The sequence below is a fragment of the Zonotrichia albicollis genome, chromosome 17 (genome assembly GCF_047830755.1).
Source record: "Zonotrichia albicollis isolate bZonAlb1 chromosome 17, bZonAlb1.hap1, whole genome shotgun sequence".
Lineage (NCBI taxonomy): Eukaryota > Metazoa > Chordata > Aves > Passeriformes > Passerellidae > Zonotrichia > Zonotrichia albicollis.
Window position 1 is genome coordinate 15843558 of NC_133835.1, and position 27123 is coordinate 15870680.

Genomic DNA, 27123 nt, shown 5'->3' on the forward strand with positions numbered 1-27123 from the left:
TCTCTAAATAGGAGCATGGAAGACACAGCATCTTACATGAAAAAAACCCCAACAAAAATTCTGGACAATGACATCTGGGTACCAGCAAATACACACTGTCATAGTGACACCAAAATCTGGCATTTTCAATTCTAATACAGGGTGGCAATTAAAAGAAACATAAAGTACATACCATTTTGCTCTTTGGGAGTACTTTTTTCCCTCTACCTATCCAGGGACATACAGCACTACATAGGAGAGTTTGTCATCATATTATTCCCCAGCATCAGTATGAATCACCTAGCATCAATGATTTCTAGGAAGCTGAGCTGGAAAATTCTGACTTAGTCAGGACTGCACAAAGTTCTTCCGTATTTAATCTTATATCCATTTGTTGCATTGAAATAGTAAGTCTGTTTGAGGGAACTGGTGACAGCCTTGGTAGCTTTCCATTTTAAGAAAAGAATGCTGTCTATTTAAACTGGTTTGGGGCATACTGGTATTGGCATAGTAGATTGGAAAACTTCAGCTCTAGACTAAACCTTTGTTAGACACATAAAACAGAAAAAAACCCACAGGCTTTAAGACTGCTCATATTTTAGACATACAGCTTATTTTCTTTCATGCACATAAGAATACTTCAAAGGAAAAAGGTATTTGCAATGTGGCTTTACATGAAATTTGGCTACTCCATGTAAAAAGAAATTTGAAATACTTGAGAGAAAAACTTTAAAAGGCATTGATTACCAAGAAGTTAACAGAAAAAAAAAATCCGTATCAAATAGGATGAATTAAATTAACCACAATGCTAGTATCTTTACATATGGAATCATAGACGCCATTTAGTTCCTGGAATTTAGCAGAGAAGTACTGCACTAAAGAAACACACAGAAATAATCCCCCCCACCCAATCTCGGGACCCAGAACAAATTATCTGTGTATGAGACACACAGCACCAGAAGAAAACAAGAACATCACCAAAAAGTCGTCAAATGTCACAGTCAGGGAACAATAACAGTCTCTACCTCAAAAAGCCTTTAAATAAAAATCTAGCATTTTACCAATAGTGCAAAGATTCTTATGATGAATGCTTACTAGGAAACCAGGGAAATAGTGCTATGTGGGACAACAAGAAGTTAAGAACTTACTCATGTGAATCATTTGCTGTTGCAGCATTGGCCTATTACCAGGTATGCTGTTAGAGCGAACAGGCAGCCCAGACACAGAGCCAGCCTCTGGGGGCCTCGGAAGGGTTGTACTAAATTCAACTCCTGGTCTCAACATTGCAGCAGAACTTGCAGATTCCAATCCGTTCACTTTAGAGTTTGGCAAACCCCAGTCTCCTGGCTGATGCTGATTCATCGCCACATGTCTGTGGGGAGCACTTGCTATAATGAAGAGCAGAAGACAAATATTTATTATCTGGAGTACATTATGTATTTTGGTTTTTGAATTATTTAGGTATTTCATAACAGTGCAGCTGCTAATATCAGAGCAATTGACTGACATCCTACAAAAGCATCTAGAGCTCACCCTGCCAAGTTCTAAATAATTCAAAAACTACATATACGTAAAACTATATATACGTCTAAATATATGTAAAATTCATAATGACTGGCTGCCACTGAACTGTTCTTGCTTCTATATATCAAAAGTACATGTTAAACTAAAAACTCAAAATAGTAAAAAAGAATATAACTAGTTATAGTAAAGTACTAGTAATGACACAGGTAGTAAACTGTTAGGTTCTTATAATTTTAGCTAAGATAATAATTCAGAAGTATTAATGATGGTAAAATTAAAATTCTTTAATGTTAAAGTTTCTTCTAACTGAAATTTGTATTTTAGTCTAGCAACTTTTTTTCCATTAAAGCTATTTCCTTTACAATGACAGCTGTTTGTATACAACCAACAAACCCAGATTTGCTCCAAAATTTTCTTGATTTTCAATCATTCTTGGACTTCCACCCATCAAGTTTTGCTTTTGTAACATGGAGAATGCATTGACATTGACATTCCTCACTGAAGCACCTGAGCCCATCGGGCTGTCTAAAGACATGGCTCTGTTAAAAGGTGGGCGAGTAGTCTGCACAGACTGGGGACTCTTCACACCTGTTAAAGAATTAAAAGATGCATGCAACTGTACATTTTAAATAAAATATGCTATTAATGACTAAAATTAGTCTCATCTCTTTATGAACTCATACACTTGATCTTAAGCAAGCCAGGAACAGTTATGTTGCCTATGTTTCCACAACAAAAATTCCCATTTTGAACACATCGTTAGGACCTTTTGCAATAAAAGTCAAAGGTAGTTCCCTGTGGCCCTACACAAAAAAAAAAAAAATAAGTCCCTTTTAATTTAAGTTCTGTAATGACATGGTGAGTTTCTGAGCACAGTGTCCTCTATGGACAATTAACCTACTGTGCTTCACAGCCAATAGCGCCGGTGGCCTTACGTGTTCTTGAGTGGCCTTACGTGTTCTTGTACCTGGCTTTATATTTTTCATTACCCATGCTTCACCTCCTTTGCTTATCTCAGCAATCCATTGCCCTATATAACCAAGAGATGACCAGTGTCATGCAAGAAAGCAACAACTGCCATGATGCTGGTTTATCAGCTAGGTTATCCTCCCCTCCTTCTAAGGAAGGGCATTCCTTTTGATGTCAAGGAGGAGTAGTGATTAGGATTTACTGGCCACAAGATATTTTCACACAGAATAAGAAAGAAATTAAAAGCTTGTCACCAATCCCATATTATATCCCTAGTCATCAGTGAGGGATAAAAATTCTCAGTTTTAATTTACAGCTCACAAAACATCCTTCTTGATAACTTGTCTCTGAGAAATCTACATTAGACAAAGCCAGAATAAACCATAAAACAAGGAACTGAATGTTATTCATTGTGCATACAGTAGGCAAGTGCTGTCAAGACAGCTAATAGTGTACATAATAGCCTGTGAAAGCATAATTAGCTATTTTGCATTACATTTGTCCTTGAAGATATAGGAGATGAAGAAGGCATTCTCTAAGGGTATGAGGATGCATTATGTTTACATCAGGTAAGAAGAAAACCCTGCTTTTAAAACCCAGGGGGTAGATTTAATTCCTTACCCAACAGGGCATTTCCTTGAAATAATGCTTGCTTTGTTCCAGGGTTATTTCCATTTGCAGAGATAGCATTATTGTAAAACTCTGAACTAGTAAGATCACCTAGAATTGCATCCAAATTATCCAAGTCTCCATTCATCTGAAAATGATGCAGTAAAATACCAAGGTTATTTACTCTCATGTGGCTGTACTTAAATTTTTACTTAGATCCTTGCTAATCTTAAAGCATATGACTGGGAGACAAATGTTTTAATTCACTGACACTATCTGGAGCTACCTTTTCACTTCCAAAGAAATTCAGATACCATTTAGATACCTTTTTTTTAGAGTATTTTCTTTAGGTAATTTTGAGAATTAGCAGAAAACACACATAACTGAAATGAAAAGCATTTCTGACTATAAGTATTTCAAACATCACAAGTTACAAAGATAAAAACACTAATGATAGTGAACATCGAGAATGTGTACCATTCATTGATAAATAATATATCTATCAAACACAAAGAGCTAATCGTGAACACTACAAGACATAAAAATTATGCACAGGTTTTTCCGGTCAGTTGGAGCCCTAACTTTCTTTACAAATTTGTATTTAAATCAGATAGAGCTTCAATAGAAAATAATTCATATATAGTGGATCAACATCTTCATGAAAGAAGCTTCTATGAATACCTTAATTACATCTCAGAAGCAAGTACTAAAACTACATGTTGTGTACTACTACAGAGTTGATAGTGACTTTTTTTTTTGTTTTTTTAATTTACCCAGTTATTACTGATTTGGGAAATTGAAGGTCTAAGAAATCTATATATCTTCAGTAAATTCTGCCATACTGACCAGTACTACAAAGTACTGACCAGTTTACTAGGAAGTTCCAAATCTTAGGACTTAAATACAAAACCATTATATACAGATTATAATTTTAAGAACATCTGTTCCTAACAAGTGTACTGCTGATTTCAGAATAGTTGCTCCATGATGCTAGCTTTCTGCATCATGGCATTTCTTGGAATTCCACCTCCAGAACTTATTTCTTTGTATTTATTTATAAAAATTATATATACATTTATACATTTTATTACGTATTCATTTGAATGCTGGAGATACATATATATATATTTGGAAGAACATATTCCCTCATTTAAAAAAAGAAAAAGAGTGCTAAAACCAATGAATGAACTAAATAAAATCATGGCTATTTCAAGTATTACACATTTTTGTGTATTGTTTATATTTTCAAAACAAAATCATGTTTTACCTTTTGCTCTTGCATTGCCAACTAAGTACAGAGGCATTTACGGGCCCATTTCCTACTAAGCCATAAAACCAAACATGTGCTAAGATCTAATTTTAAGGAATATTGTGCAAATATTACCTTAATCATACCATAACTTAAAAACATTAGTCCAGGACCTCAGGACATCAGATTTGGTTATATATATATATATCCTGTAGTTCTTTTTGTTAGTGTTTTTTCATTCACAATTAAATCCGACTCTATTGTTTCACATCATTTGCACAGAACCTTTTTAGAAATGTTTACACATTCACACTGTAGAGTGTTCTATATTTAGTCATTCACTTAATAATAAAATATTAGTTAGGCCACTGATGTCATTTTACATTATACCGTACCTCCTCTGCTGGCTCAATTTTTATTTTCATCTCTTTTTCTTGACTTGAAGTGGGAATTGCAGAACTTGTGCATTGTCCCATGTTATTATCCACACCTTCTACTTTAGGCTTCAGCTCTTTGGAAAGCGGTTCCTTAATATCATCTTTATCTAGTAGATATCTTAGTAAAGCATTGTTTTCTTTCTTCTTTGGACTTAGTTGTTCCTGTTTGACAGTGTCTTCTCCACAAGAGGTTGTGTTACTTGCATCATGATATGTGTCTTTACCAGTAGCTTCAGCTGTGATCTTGGCCACCTCTGCTGGAGAATTACCATTCTGCAACAATTTATGTAAAATCCTGTGCTTCTCTTGCAGGAGTGACCCATGCATGTTTGAGGAGGAAGATATCCCTGCAGATGTTGATGAGGAAACTCCTGAAGGACTGGCAACGGTGGTAGAAGATTCTTTACAATTTGAGTCTAAAGGTGAGTTTGATGCTGTAGAATGTCCTCTTTCATCTGAGGAGCATGTAAGTAGCTGAAGGAGTTTTTTATGTCCTTTGCTCTCAGATGGTCCTCTCTGACTTTCAGATGCCTCCAGATTTCCCTCTTTACTATCTTTTTCACTGAAGAGATCTCTGCTGTTTGACTGGCAAATAGAACTTTCCACTTGGTTTTGTTCACAATACAAACCAGAAGGGCTTTTGGAGTCCTGGGTACTTGTTTTAATTTGCTGAGTTACGCTAATGTTTGGGGAATTATCCAATTTTGGACCCGGAGAAGAAAGTGTTGATAAAAGGGAATTTCCAACACCCTCACTAATGGCTTGCAGAGCACTTAGAGAACTGCTAGAAAAAGTGCTGTTGCTAGTGTTGCTGGCAGATCCCATAGGCGAGTGCATACCTGTATCATGTGACAGAGATCAAACTTATTAGATTACAGTACTGCCTGTATGTACTCTTCCTTTGGATTATGTATGAGTGCCACATTGAGTTCATACATGAAGTCAGGTATACTACATCCAAGTAACACATACAGGGTCATATAGAACAGTTGAAATGGATGAAAGATGGAATTCAGACAAAAGTGAGAAAAAATAGCTTAAAAAAAAGCTTTTAGCAAAAATAAAATACCTGTAACTGGAGAATACTGGTGTGAACTCATTTTTGGACTCCCTCGATTCCTAGGAGATACCATTAGATTCTGTTGGCTGGAAGTTAAGCCAGGACTGCCATGTGGTGGGCTACTTATATTTAACACAAAACTGTTACTCTGATAAGCAGAGGACTGCATGCCAGTTCCAGAGTTCACTGGCCCCATATTCCCAGGGCTTCCAAATCGAGTGCTGGTGAGCTGACCCACTGCATTGGGATCTCCCATCCCATAGTTTCTGTTCTGCATTGGCATGGCTTGACCAGGTGACATGTTCATAAGACCATTAACAGAATTTGTGTTTCCAGTCACAGTTGTTCTGGTGTTTTGCCCAACAGAATTAGGATTTGGCCGATATCCATTTTGTTCTCTGTAAATTCAACATCAGCCCCAGAAACCCAAAGAAAACAAATTAAAACCTTATTTGGAATCATGTGGAACAAATACATTATTAATTAATTGCCCAAATATTTTTCCAAAAAAGAGCAGCAAGAATTCAAGCTTCCACAAAAGCAGAACTAAGCCATGACATTCATTTATTCACTACAGAAATGTTTGATCCTTTGAAGGCTTTGAGTTATAATCACATACAGTATCACTGCCTCAAAAAGCTTTTATCAATGATCAGATGACTAATCAGATTTATCCATTTAAAGATCCTCCTTCTTTCATTCCCTTCCTGAGTCAATGCCTTCCACCATTCTACTGGGCACATTAACAGTGTGTGACCCTGAACAAGCTCAGTTACTAACTTTTCAGCACCTGGAGGCACTCTAATGCCAGAAGGAGACAGATTCCCTCCAAAGTGACATTTCAATTACTTTTTCAAAGAACAAGAAATAGGAAATACTACCTAAGGTACATTTCAGTTATGGATTATGCATCTGAGAGGGTTTTGTTGTCTTTTTAATTGGTCTGCAAAAGCACATGACTTAGCATCTCTGTTTTCAGTGTTTCATCATTGCTACCACAAAAGACTAATATAAACATAGCACAGGCTTTGAGCGGGTATTGAGTAAAAAATTCTCTTTAGACTGTGACTGTCTTTCTGCACATAGTTAAAATGGGACTCTGCGAGGTTTACACATTTATTTATTGTATGCTATGCAGCTTGGTTTCCCAAATTATTCCCCATCTGAGTTTTAATCAGGTAAAATATTTTAGTATGCTATTTTTCTCAGGTTGTCTTCAAGGCCAGATGGATTTTTTTTAAACTGTGACACTTAAATTATAAACAGATACTACTAAGTTCACCTTTGAAGGAAGTGGGTAGAGACAAATCCATGGCGGTCATTAGTTACAGGATTTCGAAACAGCTTACTCTTTGTTTGTGCTGTCACTATTGTACCATCTGCTAAAGAAAATCTATACAACGGGGTTTCAGCATGACCTTGTGTATAAGCTGTAAAGGGAATACACGAATATAGTTAATATTTTAAATCCCAAGAATTATTAGTATGAATTATATTTTTGACATAATATCCCTTCATTTAGTGAAGATTACCCCCCAAAACACAAAAAACTTTAAAAATAAATAAATGAATAAAGAAATGAATGAATACATTAATAGATAAATAAATAAATAAATAAATAAAACATACTCAAAACCTATACAGAGAAAAAGGAACTATTCCACTCTTTCTCCTCTATCAGTAGAGGGAAGGAAAAAGCAAACAAGATTATTTTGGTGCTGTAATATTTTGTGCTCACCAGACACAACTGGCAAAGTTCTGCATTTGTTAACAGACTTCCAAGGCTAGATTATAGAGCCCCTGGCTCCTGCTTGGGGAAGAATTTTTAAGTTTGCTTCAATCAAAAACTTGTGGAAACTATTGGTTTTCAATTGAGCTTCAAGTCTCGTGCTAATTTAGGATTCATTAATCAGTTCTGTTGAAGAACTTCCAATGGAATAGAAAATCCATTTGTTGACAGTATGAGTTTCTCTTTATTTAACATCTCCTGTGCTTGAATTACTTTGTAAATCCTTCAAAAATACTCGAGTTTGGAATAATTAGAAAACATTATCTTTCTTACTGAAGACTGTGGCTGTACATCACTTATCTATCAAGGTTATCAAATTAGCATTACAAAATATGTGGCACTGGAACACTGAAAATATTTTGAGCCCTGTGTCTTGAGAATAAGAAAAAAGCATCAACACAACTGTTATCACTTTCACAGAGTGGTTCTTAACAAAGGAAAGAGTGAAATAAAATATCATCAAACTAACACACCAAAATAAATACCATTTGTTATTTAACCAGAAAATAACAATATAATGATAATTAAAAATTACATATCATCATAGAAATATAATTGTCTCTATCATTGCTGTGGAAAAACAGCTTCCTTGAGGACCCCAGATCGTGTATCTGGTATTTTTCATGTTAATTTCCAAAACAAACACATTGAAAAAACCCAACAACCTCCAGCAGAATTCCTCCTTCAGCTTGTAAATGAATCACAGTAATTAACAAAAACCATGGAAAAAAAGGAACACAGGCAGAATTTAGCATTTTTTTTTCAGAAAAAAATGCAGCCCCTAGGAGAAGCAAAACATTGTGACCCAAACATTGTAAACTGATTTTTACCTTCATGATAGTGGCGTTTATTTGACCATGACTGCCCGTCATTGTGGCATAAGAACCTCTGAATACAGCGACGAATTATATCTTCGAAGCCAGGTCTCATGGAAGACCGTAATGAGTTTGTATCAATGTTGACAAGTTTGCCTTAACAGGAAAGAAAATATACAAGTTAAACTCTTTATGCCTGTGACAACTGTTTTTGTATAAATATGGTACATTTCCTAAGGCTCCAATATAACACTTTTAATCACCAAATTCTGAACATGTAGAAGTTACATTTATGAATTATCTGCCATATGAGAATATGACGCTGCTTGTTAAAGCATCACTATTCAAAGGAATTTATGTAACTGAGTAAGAGGAAGTTAATCCCCCACAGGTCAGTGTCAGAGCTTTAGAAAACAGTAACTTTCATCTCTGGTTACAGGCACCTAAGGGATGCACACAGACTAAAATTTTAAAAAAATAGCAACCAACTACATCAAACAAACATCATAAACAAAAAGTCCCATTTAGATTATACAACTCTTTCAATTTAAACAGCATACGCCACTTTAAACATTAGCTCATTAATTGTATAAAAATATAAGCATTTTTAAAGGACTTCCAGTCTTTTAGGAAGTCCTAAATTACTTCCAGTTATGACCTAAAATACATCTTCTATGTAAAGGAAAGCAGAATGACAACCACTTGAAACGCCAGCTAAAACACAAGTAATGCTTTTTACCAACCTACCAAACAGCAACATAGAGAAGAAAATGCCTCCCACAGGTTTTATTACACCTCACTACCAACAATGGTATATTGTAAAAAGCAGTTGGGAATTCTCAGTATGAATTCTGTTAGTCACTCCATATACACCATACACACTCCATTGATTTAAAACAAGAGCACATGGACAAAGAAGACTCCTTCATACCTTCCTCCTGGGTATACTTCCTACCTGAAAGATCATGTCTTGTAATAAAGCTCTCTGGATTTCCTGGAAATACCCTTTCTGCAGTCATGATACGACGCGCCACACAAATCATACAGGACTGCAAATCTGTATTTATAAAAAGAATGTTTCTTCTTTCATCATCTCATGTTTTACTGTGTTGAATAATCTAATAAAATAGCTGAAGCATCATTTGTTGTTACAATGGAAGTACAGAGAGTAAGGATTAAAGCTGCTGCTTTCCTGAAAATGGTATGCTAAACATCAAAGAGCTTTTCAAAGAAATTTGTGTGCATGACAATTCTGCAAAAATTCCTACCTTCCCCCTCTTCCATCATAGCTCTTGGCTGCGATAAAGCGAAGCACTGCATAGTTTCATATTTTTGACGAATATCCTGGTAGCCACCTACATCTTCAAAGAGGTCATGAGAGCTTTTCACCATCATCCGACAATTGAATGTATGGCTCTTCTGTCTCGGTGCTTCATTACTCCAAGAAACTCCATTAACTTAAAATAACATAGTAAGAATTCATACAGATTTTCAGATACAATCAACTCATAACTGATTGTTCTTAATTTAGATACCCTCTTCCTAGATTACAGATAATAAAGGCTATTTTAAGATGCCTTCTCAATATACCATCAATATAGCTTGGTAAAAAAATAGGAATATTGAGAACCAAGTGAAAAGCACTCTTCCTTTTGCATGACACTTTAAGTCACTTGATAGAGTGCTGGAAAGTCATTCATATATTTCAAAACCAAGCATTTACTTCAGCCAGCCTTGTGGTATTAGGGAAAGTATTCCTTTAGTGTTGCTCTTTTAAAGCTATAGGTAAACAAAATTCAAAGGCTAAAGTAAAGTGTGAATTTCCAGCACATTTATTTCTGATGGCATGCTATTGTAAAAACACAGTAGTGTTTATCAAGATTAAGATATTCTTGTAGTAAAACATTCTTTATATAACTAATATGTTTTGAAAGGTTATCCTTTATGGTGTATTTTTGTCTTCTTTGATTGTTTTCAAATAGTCTAGTAAGTGTAGTAGATAAACTTTTATTACCTGAAGATTTAGGTAAGTTTTTAAGAAAGTCCTTCCGGTCCTCTTCATGCAAGATACCATACACACTTGTATTAACCAAATCTTCTTGTTTATACTGCAGATACTGTGTGACATTTTCTGATACAAATACTATGTTCCCATCTCGATTTACAACAAAGAGGAAGCCGTCCAATGCCTAAATATTAACATGATAACAAATCGTGTAAGACAGACCAACTAATTCTCAACATAATTCAATTTACAAAGTGTGTGTGATAAATATCAATTTATAATATATTCACTTATTTTCAAGGATAGACATGAAGTTTTAAATTCTTCTTTGAGGAAAAGTGCATATGGTAGGGAGTTATTTATATACTAATAATTAATATGTCCATGTGATATTCTGTTCAGCTTTCACATTGATAACCAGCCTTCTTGTTTCATTCTTGATTCATATGAACTACTAGATCACGAATTTGTACCGTTAATTCAATAGTTAGCAAATTGAAACAAGAAGTTCAGTAGGAACAAACAGCGAGTCATGAACATGAAGACATTTCCACTATCAAGTGATGAGATAGGAGGAGCTAGCCAAATACTGTATGTTCTTAACTGAAAGAGAAATTCAATATCTATGTTAAAAAACTAAGATTCAAAAATGCTTTCATGAACTAGTAAATATCAGATTGGTTTTCCAGGCATAAAGAAAGGCTATCTGCTATGTACCTTTGTTTACTGTTAATCTTGGGTTATTTTACTTGATGGCAACATTCATTTAAAATGCTTCATAATTTAGTAACACAAATGCAGACATACATATAACAAACCTCTCCTTGCAAAAACTCCATTTAATGTCTATCTCCTAGAACAAATAAAGTATTCCTTGTACAAATAAGCACTGCTTCAGTAGTAATTTGCTAATGACTGCTAGAGTAAATAAAGCATAGGAATACTAGAAAAAGTAAAAGGCTATTCTATTTCCTTCTACAGAGAATTTCAGCAAAATTAAGAAAACATGATAGATTTTATTCCTGAACCTCTAAAACATACTTCTGCATGGTGCTTGCATACTATTTTGTTACTACAGGATTGCATATTTGTTGCCTTCTGATACAAGGCAGGCGGCCTGGTTTCAGGAAACAGCACGGCGACCCTCTTCCCTAGGGTCGCTCGGGCCTAAGAAACACGCGGACACCAATGTGGTGGAGGATCAAAGGCCTTTATTCTCTCTTCTCATGGGGTTTTATAGTCTAAGGGGCTTCTACGTCAGGTGAGGGTCTGTCCTTACCATCTATGGTTAGTAGGGATGGAAAGTTACCTGGGCAAGTGGAAAATTACTGGAATCCGGTTCAGGGGGCTACATTCCTATGTTAATTTTCTTATCTAAGGGGGCAGGGGCCCTGTCTTCCCGTAACATCACGAGATCTTCCGAATGCCAGGCCCTATCTGCTACACATATTTTATTGTAATATATTCCCCTGCCGTAAGTATTTGCTTACATAGCGGTTTACTAGGGCCTAATTTGTACTTGCCTGTAATAAAAGAGGTCCCAATGAATCCTTGTCAATAACTCCTTGACCTGTGGATGATACATCAGCTTTCTGAACATCATCATCATTAGAAACTGCTTTTCCTGAAAGCCAAAAAATACATTTCCATAAAGCAACTTTTCATGTGATAGCCACATTTTAATATTACGAGTCAGATCCTAGGGAGAGTGTGAAATAAACACAAAAAGAAGCACAAATGAGAGAGAAGGGCTCATATACTGTTGGCCAATAAGACCAGAAAATGTCATGGCCACATAACGCCAAATCTTTGCTCACATAAATTGACTTGGCAGTTGAAGCTGACATGATGAACTTGCTTTGTGAACATTTCTTGTTATTTTTCAGATACTGTCTGATGAATACCTGCTTTCAATAGCCATTAAAAACACTCATATATCTCTTATGTTTTTACTTTGATCAGCTCATTATCATTGGTTACAGTCTTCAGATGCCATCACCACTGTTCTTCAAAAAGGCTTTGATTTATGTTAACAGCTGTGTGTCTGTATGTGTATATACGTGTGTGTGTGTATGTGTGTGCATGCGTATAACAGTCATATTTAAATAATCAAAATATTCTGAGTTAATTTATCACAGGGGAAGGTGGAATGGGAATTCATGCCATGCAGCAGAATTACAGAAAAAACACTGTGAGCTTTATTTTGTGGTACTTGCTAGCTGCTTAAGCAGACCACAGGAGGAGTACAACATCTCAAATCTCTAATGAAATATTAGAATTCACACAATGACACTACAAAAAAACCTTAAAAACAGAAGCTGGTTTTTGAAAATTGTTTTAGCATAAGATGTGGCAATTTACCACAATGGGTAAGATACACACAGCATATTCTGTTTTTCTAATACTTTACTGCCCAAATAACACATATAAGCTTGGGAGGCTAGTCATTGGGAGGTGGAGATGGGGTGGAGTGGTGTTTAAAAAAATTAATTATATATACTCCTCACTCTATATTTCAAAACATGGGTTTTGCACACACCTGTTGGTTAAAAAAAAGTATTATATCACTTAGGTTTACCCTAGCTGACAGAGTTTACCAAGATATGATGCATTGTTTCTTTCTCCTTTTTTGAGTTGGCTGTATTCTGAGTCCATTCAATCACACTAAAAAAGCAATTTAAAAAAATCCATAAAAATCACTATCTCTGATTGGAGGCTTGCCCATAAGAAAAGGATAGGTTCCCTTGAAGTGAAAGGCAATGGCATGTATTCTTCATACCAGTGAGTATTTGGTATAGAGTACAAGCAGATGTTAGAATAGCATCTCCTCTTTTTTTAACTTGTCTGTGGTACAAAACTGGTAAGAAAGGCCGTATGCAGTTTTGAAATCCTGATTCCCAATAAAGTGATGATAAATACTTGCTTACTTTTAAATAGAAAATTACTTAAGGTGCATTTAAGGCTTGAATGAAGCCAAAGTCCAAAGACCTGCTCAGTTACATGCTATTGTGAAAAACTACTCAATTTCCCAAGTAACTACTGCTACAAAAAAAGAATCACAATGAAATTAAACTATTAATCTTGACTTAGCAGGGAACTGTACCTTGCTCTTTTATTTGTCGAATCTGTCTCACAGTTTCTTTTAAGATAGCACATTTGTCTGGTTTGACATTGAAATTGTCGATGTCACTCAGATTAGCAGATATCAGCTCAGCCAGCTCTTCAATGTATTTGCTTTCCTGCTCACGTCGACGCTTCTCACCACTGCAGACCAGACTAGGAATGAAGAACATTATTTTGTATACTTATATATCATCCTATACAAAACCTGCGCTCACTCTGTGGATAATAATGTACTTCACTTAACACCCACCCATTAAACCTAGGCAGTAATTATTCTTCCAGCAAACATGAATCTGAAGGGCAAATGTGTGTGTTTTGTCATGCTGCTGTTTGCTTTGGAGTTTGTGTTTGTGTTTGGTTTGCATATTTTTTAAGAATTTTAAGTACAGATTGACATCAAGAAAACAGAAGAAAGCTATTCATAAAAAGAAATACTTCTGCTTTTACTCTTTTACTCTACTGTCAGATTTAATGAAAAGAGCAGCTGCTTTTGTTATAAAATTGTAGCACTCATACAGAAAGTATATTTTAATATTAGAAATTGCTTTACAGTTGCTTAAAATTTACTAGACAAACAAAACTGAATTTAGCTTCCTATTAACTCCTTTCAGTTTGATTGTAGAGAGATGATTGATTACAGAAGGTGATGCCTCATAAATTTCTAGGCATCAGGACCTAAATGCCACCTCAACATGCAAGAAGAGCAGAATCCCAGACAACCTAATGTTTCTGGATAAAATGTCTCTCTCAAATTCTTTTTCCTACCCAGGTTAATGTGCTGAGTAAAGAGACTGTCTACAGCCTAAACCAACAGGGAGAAATGTCATGCACAATATGGCAAGAATAGGAAAAGAAGGACTCAGGGCAGGGGCAAGAATGGACAAAGGTTTCAAGGTAATTGAAAGAGAATAATCATTCTTTGAGAAGAAACCAAGTGAAGGAATTAGGAAAGTATGCATGGACCATACATATGGAGAAGACAAACACATGACAAAGCAGGAGCTTGAAAGATAAAGAAAGCTAATGAAGGGTGACAATCTGAAAAAGAACTCTTGCATGAGAGACACTGTAGAAAGGGAAAGAGAAAATGGAATAGAGGACACTCATAAAACGCCACTGGGATACAGTGGAAGCATTTAAGGTTCTCATACAGGATCTCTTACAATGATGAAGGCAATTGGCATGAGGCACTGGGGTTGTATATATAAAAGGGACAAATATTAGTACACACAATGCCTGACAAAAAATTTAATACAAGTTGATACTCTATGGAGAAAGAAAAGAAAAGGGAGGGGAGGGAGGCAGGCAGAAAGAGAGAAAGAGAGAAAGAAAAAGAGAGAAAGAGAGAGAGAAGGAGAGAAAAAGAGAGAGAGAGAAAGAGAGAGAGAGAGAAAGAGACAAAGAAAGAGAGAAAGAGAGAGAAAGAAAGAGAGAAAGAGAGAAAGAGAGAAAGAGAGAAAGAGAGAAAGAGAGAAAGAGAGAGAGAAAGAAAGAAAGAAAGAAAGAAAGAAAGAAAGAAAGAAAGAAAGAAAGAAAGAAAGAAAGAAAGGAAAAGAAAGAAACAAACATTGCTCTCACATGGTGGAGAGCAATGAAAGTCATGGGGAACAGAAAACGGAGGCCCTCAGTCAACAGTATCTGAGAGAGCTGGGTGAGGGGCAGGAAGATAGCATAGATGAACTTAAAAGAAATGGAAGTACAAACAAACCAGCAAAAAGCTCAACCTCTTGCAGCATTCTTTGATAAACGTAACCACCTGAAATGAGGCCTGTCAAATCAATTACCAGATTTAAGATGATGCCTTTAAAATTCCTGTGAAGCAAGAGGTTTTTCTTCTTTTGCCTTGCAATCGTAACTCCAAAAGCGATTCGTTATCTAATGGAAGGTATCCCTGCCCATGACAGAGGAACTGGAACTAGATGATCTTTAAGGTCCATTCCAACATATTCTATGATACGTCCACTGTAATAAAATTTCCACGGGAGTCTAATTATAAAGCACAGTTCATCAACTACACCTAATAGTAAAATTACCTATCTTCACAACAGAAGCTGACCTAGAGACTTTTTCAACTAAACAAATTCCTTAGTTAGAATTTACTCTAAATTGCAATGCAAATTTGAAAAGTATTTTTAAAAACTCATTAAAAACCAGTTAAGTTCAATATAAACGTACCTTGCACCTTGTGTATCACAGGGCAATGGCTTGCGCTTCCTTGACTCATTAGTCAAACTATCTAAGGAGTTTTCTCCTAATTCACTCATCTTGACCTTGCATCAGCAGCTAAAAGCAATGACATAATAATTGTGAATAAAATGCTCAAAATACTAATTCAAAATGCAGAGAACTTATCCAGATAAGTAATTTATTTTTATCAGATTTACAAGTGAGTTTTCTTAATGCAAATCCATAAATATTGTGCTACTGAAAAGTAATGTTTGTTTACATTTCTTTAAAATCTACCCTTTATTTAGCCAAAACACAGGTTACTAAACCTTTCTATCACTCTAAGCAAAAGTAAAGGTTAAAAATGCATTTAATTTTTTTCAGAGATATTTAATATTTGCACCATTAAACTTGGACCACTGTATAACTCCAATTCATCTAAAAAAAAGAAATTCTCAGTATTTAAACATATATTCAGATAACTTGAAAAGAAAGCAATAAATTAATGTTATACTAAAACACAGTTGCAGAAACAAATAATTTTCATCCTTAGGAGTGTATCAGGGGGCTTACAGGAGTTTCAAACTCATCTCTGCATAAAGCCAATAGATTACTATTACCATGTTGATAGGTTACTATAGTTTTCACATCTCTTGCTAAATCTTCTAAAATCCATACAGTTTTCTAAAACTTTGAGGCCAAGGCAAGCAAACACTTCCACTGTCTTTCATTTCTATTGCTTCCGGAGCAAAGACTGGGCCATAACCCAATGAAATATAAGGCGATTTTGTCAAAGTCTAGTTACATTACACAAACCTGGCAGATTAGATATATATGACACTCATCTCCCCTCACTCCCAAGAAAAAAAGGAGCATAGACACAGATGAGAGAAGAAAGCCATGTGAGGTCCTGTTATGCTAGGATCAGCAACACGCTGAGGGAGGAAAAAAAATTAGTGGATCTATGCTATGTATCTAGTTGGACTATTGTAGAACACAGCTAGAACTATAAAAAGATGTTCAAAATTGGTTTTGGTCTTCTAACCACAATGAGACAAAACAGATCTAGGCACTTAGAAATTAAGCACTATTTTACCCTTTTTACAGAAATTTCCAAATTAAGTGTAAATTTCATTTACTGCATTCTAGTTCAGAATGCAGTTCTTTACCCTGTACAGCAGTAGCAATAAATGGTGTTAAATATTTACTTAATAGAGTTATACTTGTCAGTTAGAGAGAACCTTTTTGCATAACATAACCCAAGCATTAAGAAATCTTTCACAGAAAAAGTTCTTTGTCTCCACAAGCAAAAACTACCATTACGACAATTGTTTAAAGAAACTGGCCTAGGACAACTAAATTCCTAGGAGTCAGTGATAACAAATCACAAGGACAAGGAACTGATAGAACTAAATGAAGTTTATGTTAAGGTATCAGAAGCTGGTGGCCAACTGTCTCAAGAAGCTCTGAAGAACAGAATATGAGCACTCTGTTGAACAGGAAGTTAGTTAAACACAAGTCCGCAGTGCATACTAGCAGCAAAGACAACCAATCCCTCAAAGGGTAGCAAATCAACTAACTGCTTCCACGACATGATATCTACGGGGGGGGAAAAAAAAAAAGGGAAAAAGAAAAAAAGGGAGAAAACAAAAAGAAGAAGCATGTGTATTACTTTTGAGAAGTGTGTGAGTGCGTGGTAATACTTCAATACTTTTTGTATTACTTGACTGAATTTTTGCTTATTGGCTTCTTGTCAGTGGTGGGGGGAATATCTGCTGTAGTTTTTTCTAAAGCCTAAACTGAAAGGACCAAGACACACAAGAACAGATTTGCATGAAGCAGCATGGAGGTTTTTAATTCTACACATTGAGAATTTAAAAGAACATTCTTTCTACAGCAGTACAAAATTTTGAAAGCTAGACAGGACAAAGGATTGGATTACTCTAGCACGTATAAAAAGGCCCAGAAATAAAATGGCATCTTTTTAAAGTAAAAATTCTCTTTGCAGCTAATAAAATGCTTAACATAAAATTCTATCATAACCAATCTTCATGCCAATTGATATATATTATAAAAGGAAGGATAACATGTTTTAAAATGACAACAGAATTAAACCCAATAATCAAACATAATCTTCCATTTGAAATAAACAACTACAAAAGATGCCTAACTCTGTACTATGGGCATGAACTGTACAGATAAGAACTTGGTCTTACACATAAATATTGGTAAAGAAACAGGATGAATAAGACAAACCCAGCAGAGAGATGGAAGAGCAAGTCTGAAGACCTTTATCCATTCGTATATTCCTCCAGGGCAAAAAAAATCCCAAATACATCTGTGGTGGCCTACTTTACATAAAGTTCAAGAAAAATACACTGTTAGGCCACTAGATGCCAGTACAGAACTGGACAACTGCGGGGATCATATTGCCTTCAATTAGCGTCATTCAGCTGAATGAAAAACTACTCATTTGAACAAGTAAGCAGCTGGAAAAAAGAGATTCCAAAACCAGTTTATGATCATGCAAAAAGCAGTTGATTATCTGAAGCTGGTACTCAGCATTACATATGACTCAAGGTCTTATGTTTACGGACCTCACAGCTGAAGCTGCATCTTCAGGCATGCTGTAGGTGACACCTGCACACACTTGCAGGATTGCTGCTTCCCTCCCCCCCTCTCTAACGACATTTACAGGCTGAGTACAGTAAGAATGGAAGGTTTAAGAGCTAATGTGGAAAGAGAAAGGAAGAGATTAAAATGTAAGTCTTAAGGCTAACTCAGGAAGGATGTGGACAAAAAAAGTATGTCTGAATCCAAGAGTAAATTCTGCTTAAGAGACGGAAGCATTTGAAACACATTAAGCAGTTGAAAATTTGAACTAGGATAGACATTTCACTATAACATAATTTTGAAGGTTACATGTTATTTTAAATGATTTAAATGTCATTTCTGGCTTAATATCTACTTGTACTGAGAGATACCTCACAACATAATTGAATAGAAAACCAAAATTTACTACAATTTGTCTGAAACATGATAAATCTAGGAGCTTGGACAAGGAAGAAAAAATCAGTAATTTGAATACACTGTTTTCCTACTCTTACTTCCAAGTAACTGGTGGTAGTTTGTTCAGGCTTGAAGCTGCAGAGTTGCTGCACATGCATTTTCCTTTCGCTAAGAATATAATTACAAGCTGCGCAGGCAGGTCATGCCTAGAACAATTCTGTAACTGTTTAGCTAAGGAAATTACAGAGGCTGCTTCCCAAAACAGATGGATTTACAGTACAAATTCTTAATTAGTAAAACTAATTTCCCAGCTACAGGATGTATTTGCAAAAGAAGAAATTTCTGTCATTATTAACTCCTCAATGAGTTAATGAAAGAAATCACCACTTTTGAAAGTACCAGGTGTTCTATTTCTTCACGGAAGCTGAACCTGTAATTTCTAATGGGCTAAAAAGTTTTTACAAAAGGAAGGCTATTTTGGGGGTTTGGGGAGTTTTCCTGAAGTTAATTATTTCAAAACACAGCTCTGAAACACAGGTTTCAAAAGCTGAAACTTTTATGCATTTTTACTACTAAAAGAAAAAAAAAATCAACACAGGCATCTTTGTAAACTTACTTTCTGAGATAAGAGGCAGCAACACTATTTCTGTCCTATGAACCACTAACGATGGCTAAAAAGACTTCTCTGCTAGTGATACCACACAATATTATCTACCTAAATGAAGTATTTTTTAAAGAAAAGAATTAGAGTGAAATTCTGTTATTTGCATGATTAAAATAAATCTAAAAGCTAGCTTAATTTGACTGAATAGCTCAGTTACTACATAAAACTGGGCAAATGCAAGAAAATCTATTAAATTTTACATCAGTATAAATTACCCAAAACAAAGTCTTCAAAGCAAGTTTTTAATTCCATTGATTGTAGCAATAATGAACCACTCCATCATGATGCTCCTAATCCCACCGGGGGTGTGGAACCGAAGGCAGCAATATTTGGCGCAAAAGTTCCAAACTTCCATGATTATTTGCAACATCTTTGCATGTATAATCTTAAATTTTCCTACATTCTTCTCAATTCAAGAAAACAGAAAATAACAAAGAGATTCTTGCTCAGCAGTAACTCTGGTGAAAAAACCACCAGTCCTTATTATTAAGGTGCTCAAGCCTAAACCCTTTGCAATGTACCATACACTTTTCATATGTCTATTCACTTCTCAGTGAAAAGCATAAATGAATTGTTAAAAAGGTACTGGGTTTTGCACATGGCAGATAAAATAGTTCCAGTAATTACTAATCCATCTATTGCAACAGTGTATGATACAGCCTTCCAAACAAAACCATAGATTTTAAAGAAAACGTGTGGTTTTGAGTAGCAGTGTCCAACCTGCCATGGCTTCAGTATTTTGACAGGGTAAAATCCATTGTCTTCTAAAATTCCACTCTGAAATAACAAGAAAATGATGCACATGCCAGCAATACAGTATGTTTGCAATGGGGAAAGTTCCTTAGACCATTTCCTACAGCGCATTCAAACCAAAAGGATGCTGAAATTACTAAGCACAGTAGGCAGAAAGCTTTCAGTTTGATGCAACTATTTCTTCCCTCATCGTACTCAACTCACCCCCACAGAATTTAGAAAGCTACTACTTAATATCCCTTAGATTGCTTTCTGCTACCTTGTCTTTCAATGCACTTATTTCCTTGTCCAGCTCAAGCATGATTCCCTTGTGCCACCGCTCTCAGTAGCTGGTAGATGAAAGATCTATCCAGCAAACAGGACATGGCAAGTGAGAAGGTTTTGTCCTAGCAGGGGCCCAAAAATACCAACATTTACATGTTTCAGATTTAGTTTTTCTATCTATTTCACTGAAACAGTTGACTACCCTGCAAAATGCACAACTATACAATACTAATTTAAAACATATCCTAAATATTTTCTTAAATAATGTTTTTTTTGCATGAAAACATTTTAAATACTTCATTGATCCTACGAAACCACCAAGTTTTTCCTATATTAAGTATGTATACTTGTGGTATTTTGCATGCTTGGAAGCTCTTCTGTCTGAGCTGATTTCTTGTTTGAGAAATTGACTAAGCAGAATGTAGCATTACTCAAAATAAGCCAGTTACAAAGAATTAAACCAAACAAGTTCATTTCAATGAATCATGAGCATGCCCTGGAATTTTACACAATGTTAGAATATTAAATAAAATCCTCCCTCCTAAAAAACAAGATATAAGTCACACATTTTTGCAAGATGCAGATTGCAATATTGAAATTTTGATAATAAATAAAACTACAGGATATTCCATTCTGCAACTCTGTATACTTAGTTCAAATTTGTTATTTCAACATTTTATCTCCCTCAAATACACATTAAAATGTATCAAAAGTATTGAAACTTCTGATTCAAAATATTCTTGATATTATGCAGAGATTCTTTTGTTCTAAGACTAACCACAGAAACAACTGATGTTTCCACTTACATAGACAGGAATCCACAAGGATATAAGGAGCAATTTCACTTTCTGGCAGTGGTGCAGTAAGGTTTTTGGTTTGGGTTGGGTTTTTTTCTTCTTTCTTCCCTCCCATCCTTTTCTTTTTTTAAGAACATGCTTCTCATATACTAAACTGTAGCTTTAAAAATGTTCAGGTATATATAGTCCAAATATGAGATCAGTCACTTACTAGTCCTTAGCAAACATTCAAGCACTGCATATTTTTCAGAGGACCTTCAGAATCAGAATTCATTTTAAGTCACATCCTGTAAAACAAAAATAATATATGATATGTAACTTCACGTAACTGTCATCTCTGCTATACATCGAACAGTAGACCATTCAACTCTTGTCCCTACACTAAATCCACACGCTCCTCTTCTAAATACAGAGGTATTAGCCAACAGCTTAACATCTTAAATTTTAAAAATATTTTATTTTAACCCTGTGGTCTGCTCCACTTCACATGAATTAGTTTATGTTATTAGGGTGCTTATATCAAAGCACAGCCATGCACTAAGCGCTTGGAATTTGGGGCTGTGCAGTCAGCTTCCCCATCAGATTTCACATCAGTACAACTTTCAACACGTGAGCATACAATTTCCAGTCTAAAGCCTGCTCAACCAAAACCCAAAAGTGCTCAAACAAAAACATCATTCAGCATGTTTTGATCTCAATGGGTTCAACATACCGACCTTTGACTAATTTACCCACTCTCAGGATGAGCTACAAAGATAACCAATTCACACCATGTAGAACCTTAGCATCCAACACATCCTGGCTACCAAATCAAAGTTTACATATGGTAGGTTTTTTGATCAAATTTGTAAAAGACATAAAGAACAATCATTACATTAAAGTCCAGATGAGATGGCTAAGTGACAAGTCTTATTGTTACCTGTGGCACAGACAACAACAATATGACAGACACCTAAAGACAGAACACATTGCAATGTGTTCAGGTTAAAAATATACCTATATATAATGTGCCAGATATGGTGAACACGATAGTTACTTTTTAAAATAAGACATAAAAAGGGCAGCACTTGCAATCTTCCTTAAATGTTTCAGAGATAATTACTGTGCCTTTTTAAAAAAAGAACCTAAATACAATACCCTTTAAATTAGAGTGCGTAAGACCAACATACTTTTAAACCTCTGAGGAAGGAGCAAATGCAGCAGATAAAAATGCCACTGAATCTTTACTACAGCTTTGTGAATCTCAAAGTGCAATGAAACAGACACTCATGTACACTGAGTAAATAATGAGGTTTTCATGTAACTAGTTTATACTAAAAAGTCTTTCATTACCTTTTAAGATAAAAAGCACCTATACCTATATTATGAAGCAAACAGGAAAATATATTTGTTGTACTGATACATCACTTATCCAGTGGAGTGCTTATCCAGCACTTCCCCCACCAGTACAGTAACTAATAAAATACTATTCCAAAACACAGGCATTTGATCATTCTCTACCCTTTCTCCCTCTCACATTCCAAAATGGGATTTACTAGGTATAAATGATTCAGAGACTTCACTGACTCAGGACTTTCAGTTAAAAAAAAGTGCCATCTCTAATGCTAGTGAAACGCACCTTGGTGCAACATGTTAAATATTCTTAATTTCATGCACATTCATTTTATATTAAACATTCTATCTTAGGGAGACTGATTTTTCAGACCTTGCCAGGTTTCATTTACCAATTCTCCTGCAGTGCTATATATTTAGTAAACACCATGCACTCTTGGGCTATTTCTCAGACATGACAATTAACTTGAACCTTTTTCACTTTGCATTTATTAATACGGCAGGACACTTCTAGTTAAGAGACGGTCAGAGGTGGAAGATGCTTGGAGTTCATCTCCTGTTCCTCTGATAAATAATGCATGCAGATCTATTTTTGGATTGTCATTACTTGTTAATTTGTTTCCTACTCATCCCGGTTTGCGAGTTAGAGCAACAGAAAAAGGACCATGTTAACAGCAAACAAAACACATGACAGAAAAACAGATCCCCTGTAATATGGAAATTAAAATACATAAAGTTAAAAGGATCTATTTAAAATTACTTATTCCTAATACTCGCAGTTGTTTTAACAGGGCAGGTGAACACACCTGCCTTTAATCTTCAGGATAGCATAAATTCATCTTTAAAACTCAACTGCACACTTACATTTCACACTAAAACCACACACTCCTTTGGTGATATTTTTATGACAAGCATCTTCTGCCATATTTTGCCACAGATTTCCAGTATATACAAATATCAGCAGCTAAATCATCCATTCATTCAAGTAGAATAATTTTAAAATAATTTGTGACCTAAATTTCATTTTGTATAGCCTATGCCAATTTGCCTGAGAAAGGAATCAAAGGAGGAATGGTCATTAGAATTTCATGTGAGAAACGAACCCAGAAAAGTGTACACATCTGTGACATCTCAATATGAACAGAGACCATAGAGGCCTTATACAGCTATACTGGAGGGTGTGGGCGACGAAGGCTTGCAAGTCTTTTTTGTTTGTAACACGAAGATGTGAATAATTTTGTAAAATGCAGTCAGGAAACCTCATGTAGTATAACTAAATTAGTCTGTTTCTTGCTGGATCTCTCTGCTGATTTCAAATTTTAGATGAATCAGGCAGGAGTCATGAAACAAACTCAGACAGAAACAGGAAAAGAAAACATGAGTAGACTTTCCCTCATTAAACAGACATACACTGCATGAGACATATATTCTAACACTTCTAGCACATTACAATGTGGTATTCATTTCTTCATTACATCACATCATCTGTAGCTCCAGTTCAAACTATTAAAACCAGGTATCTCATCAAACAGTTTTAACAGGAAAATAAAAAAGTAAAGGAAGGCAGCAAATTAATCAGTTACTGCTTGTGCACACAAATCCAAGGAATTGTGAAAGATGGTATGATTGTCATTTGAGGTTAGTTGTGTTTAACAAAACAACATGCAGCTTAGAAGCAGTGTGGAATATTAATCTACACATCTCTAGACTTACGTGAGGACATCACCATACATTCCCTCAAGACAGAAAAGTGATTACACAGGCCCTCTTATGACTGTATCGTAATAACTACAGAGAGAGAGAGAGAGAGAGAGAGAGAGGGAGAGATTATGCTGCCTCTCAAGTGAATCCTGGATAATAGCTGTTACACCTACATAGCCTTTGGAACAGAGAACAAAAATATCAAAAAATACCTACATGGCTCTGTGAGAAACTTAAAGGGGATGCCACAGGGAAAAGGTTAGCATTCAAGTAGTGGAAAGCTTGTTTACATGGGAAGAATTGAAAATTAATTGAAACAGGAAGTACAGGACTAAAAAATGAGAAGATTGCACCTTGCAGTGAACTACAGGTGATTATAAAAAAATGCTTAAGTAGCACATCATTAACAAGAAGCCAGCAAGGGAGACAGTGGACAAAGGCATAAACTGGATGCTCAGAGAGAATAAAGCTGTAGCTGTGAAAATTTCTTCATGTTGGCCTTTACCTTTGTCAATCCAAAACAACACAGAAAATGCACAGGTTTAAAACCCTGCTGGTTCCTAACAGGAGCAAAGAAATCCCATTTTCAACTTTGAATTTTTAACAAAGTGGTCCAGCAAACTCTGAATTCCAGACTGGCTTCAGAGACTAATTTATCTTTCATCTTTGGTAATTTGGATATTAGTTAAAGAAGAAAGAAAATTATTTCCTAATATAAATAAAGAAAAATGAAAATTATTTCTTATGTCATTTGAAGTGTCTTCCAGGTTGAAAGGGTTAGTACGAATACTAGTAAATAAAATAAGTATGACATTTTTATTAAGCATATTAGTAAGGAGGAAAAGATGTATATCTTTCACCATTGATCAGTAGTTAAAATTATGATGATCATAATCATATTCATCCATTCCAGTTTTAAGGTCCCTTCAGTCTTGAGTTACTTGGCAGCCAACATTTGTGATCTGTCCACCTCAACACTGAGTTACTGAAGTAACAGGAAACTGTAAGTCTAAAAGATCAGCAAGCTATGTGGACTGACAGAAAATCTGAAAAACATGAAAATAATAATTTCTTCCAGACATTTTTCTCTTCAAGAGGACTATTAGACAAGAATAATTACATTCCGTGCTTTTAACATTCCAAAACAATCTCATAATTCTTTATGACATCTAAAGCAAGGACAAATTTTTTTATTATTCAGCCAATGAACATGAACTGTTTAACCACAACACCAAAATGGCTCCCAGAAAAATTGGTCACCCCTGGAAAGAAAATGTATCTTCTCTCTGACATGCGTTTTCATTTACCTGAAGAAAAGCTTTAGCATTTATTCTACTAAGGAACTGCATTTTAACTATATTGAATTTTATGATTTCTAGGAAATGTATGCTTCCAAGAGTATATTGCATATTTAATATAATCCCATGTATTGAAAGTATGAAGCCCACTAAAACATTTAATAGTTAAAAAATATTTTTGATCTTTAAACATTACTCTTACATTTTTACATTATAGTGCTAGTTTACAAAATGCTTATATTGTGACTAAATTTGAGAAATGAAAATCATTATGGGTGTATTCTCATCTTAGTAAGAGTATTGATACACCACTGTGCTAACCCTAACCCTAACTCTAACATCTCTAGAATAAAATGATAAAAGCAACAAGACAGGCTGAACACTGTGTACACATGTTAAGCTCTGAAAGCTGCTTAAAAATGCAAGATTGAGTAAAGTTCATGTGAGCGTTTGTATAGGTGCAGAGCTTTGAAAGCTGCTTGAAAATGTAAGAATGAGTAAAGTTCATGTTAGCCTCGATAAATATCAGGTCTCAGGTATTGCCAACCAATATGCACTATGTTTTCCACAAGCTAGAGCCCAGTAAAATGCAATTTTTACTTTACCAACTGAATATATTGCATTATACAAGACAACATTTACCCAAGGTCAAAAGTTTACTGTTTTCAAATTTTAACTTCCAAATAGGATATTTTTTCACAAATATCATGACACTGAAATTAATGGAAGTTTTCTTAAAAATCTTTCATCAAGTTACATATAATCCTCTAATATACACTTTCTACCTAAATGGACATAGTCAACTTCAAACCAAATCAAATGCAACCTGAAAGAAAAAAATGTTGTTCTTATATCTACTTTCAATTCTGTATTTTTCTAGGACAGAGAAAACTTATCACTAGAAAAAAAAATTAGATTAACATCACTTATTTTCCAAATTTCTATCACGTCAGAGCTCTGAGGTTTCTGAATGTTTGCTGGTTGTCTGGTATAGTGCTAGAAATGAAAATGTATTTCAGTAGTAATATCCGAAATGAAAAATACTTGCCCTGTATTTTAACAGCATCATCAACAAAAGACTGCTATAGCATGTGGAGCCAACAAGATAGAAGACATACTGGTTTTGCTAGCATATAATTTTTGCTCTGAATTTATTTATATTGTCAGAACTGTAATTTCTCTGGACATTCCCTATTTGTACCTTGAGAACAAAAACTGCCTACTTTAAGGGCAAGAGCATTAGTACTGCGACTACATTGGCTCGTGCTTTTCATTTACTTATCTTGAAGAAAACCATGCCTTTCCAGCTGCCATCTGACTGGAGAGAGCGAAAAATGGGCATTGTGCCATGACATAGCATAAGGAATTTTTGATAAAACAAACTGTAAAGTTGAGTCCTTCTCTTGTCTAAGTGTTCAGCAGACTATTGTAAGCACAACTACACACCACAAACGAACAGATGCAACAGTTATGGACCACTTCAACCAATTATTTTTTCTTTTCTTGTATCAGTTCAGTAATACTGTCTCTCTCCTATTTATAGTTCATTTACTGCTGTGATAAATTACCTGATACATTAT

General features: G+C 35.2%; 1 protein-coding gene across 12 annotated transcripts in view; it reads right to left on the bottom strand.

Moving 5' to 3' along the window:
* The window catches only part of NCOA3 (nuclear receptor coactivator 3), a 95441-nt gene that overhangs the window by 47747 nt on the left and 20571 nt on the right, over window positions 1–27123 (bottom strand). For 5 of the 12 annotated variants that reach the window (XM_074553891.1, XM_074553887.1, XM_074553893.1 and 2 more), the window contains exons 4-17: window positions 21424–21499; window positions 15735–15842; window positions 13540–13712; window positions 11960–12060; window positions 10446–10620; window positions 9700–9888; window positions 9387–9488; window positions 8447–8587; window positions 7110–7257; window positions 5837–6225; window positions 4726–5606; window positions 3094–3229; window positions 1897–2091; window positions 1128–1367 (exon numbers count right to left, since the gene is read on the bottom strand). In XM_074553891.1, the coding sequence (XP_074409992.1) occupies window positions 1128–1367; window positions 1897–2091; window positions 3094–3229; window positions 4726–5606; window positions 5837–6225; window positions 7110–7257; window positions 8447–8587; window positions 9387–9488; window positions 9700–9888; window positions 10446–10620; window positions 11960–12060; window positions 13540–13712; window positions 15735–15823 (2959 nt within the window). In that variant the 5' untranslated portion in view covers window positions 15824–15842; window positions 21424–21499. The other 7 variants (XM_074553899.1, XM_074553892.1, XM_074553888.1 and 4 more) reach the window with 6 other exon arrangements.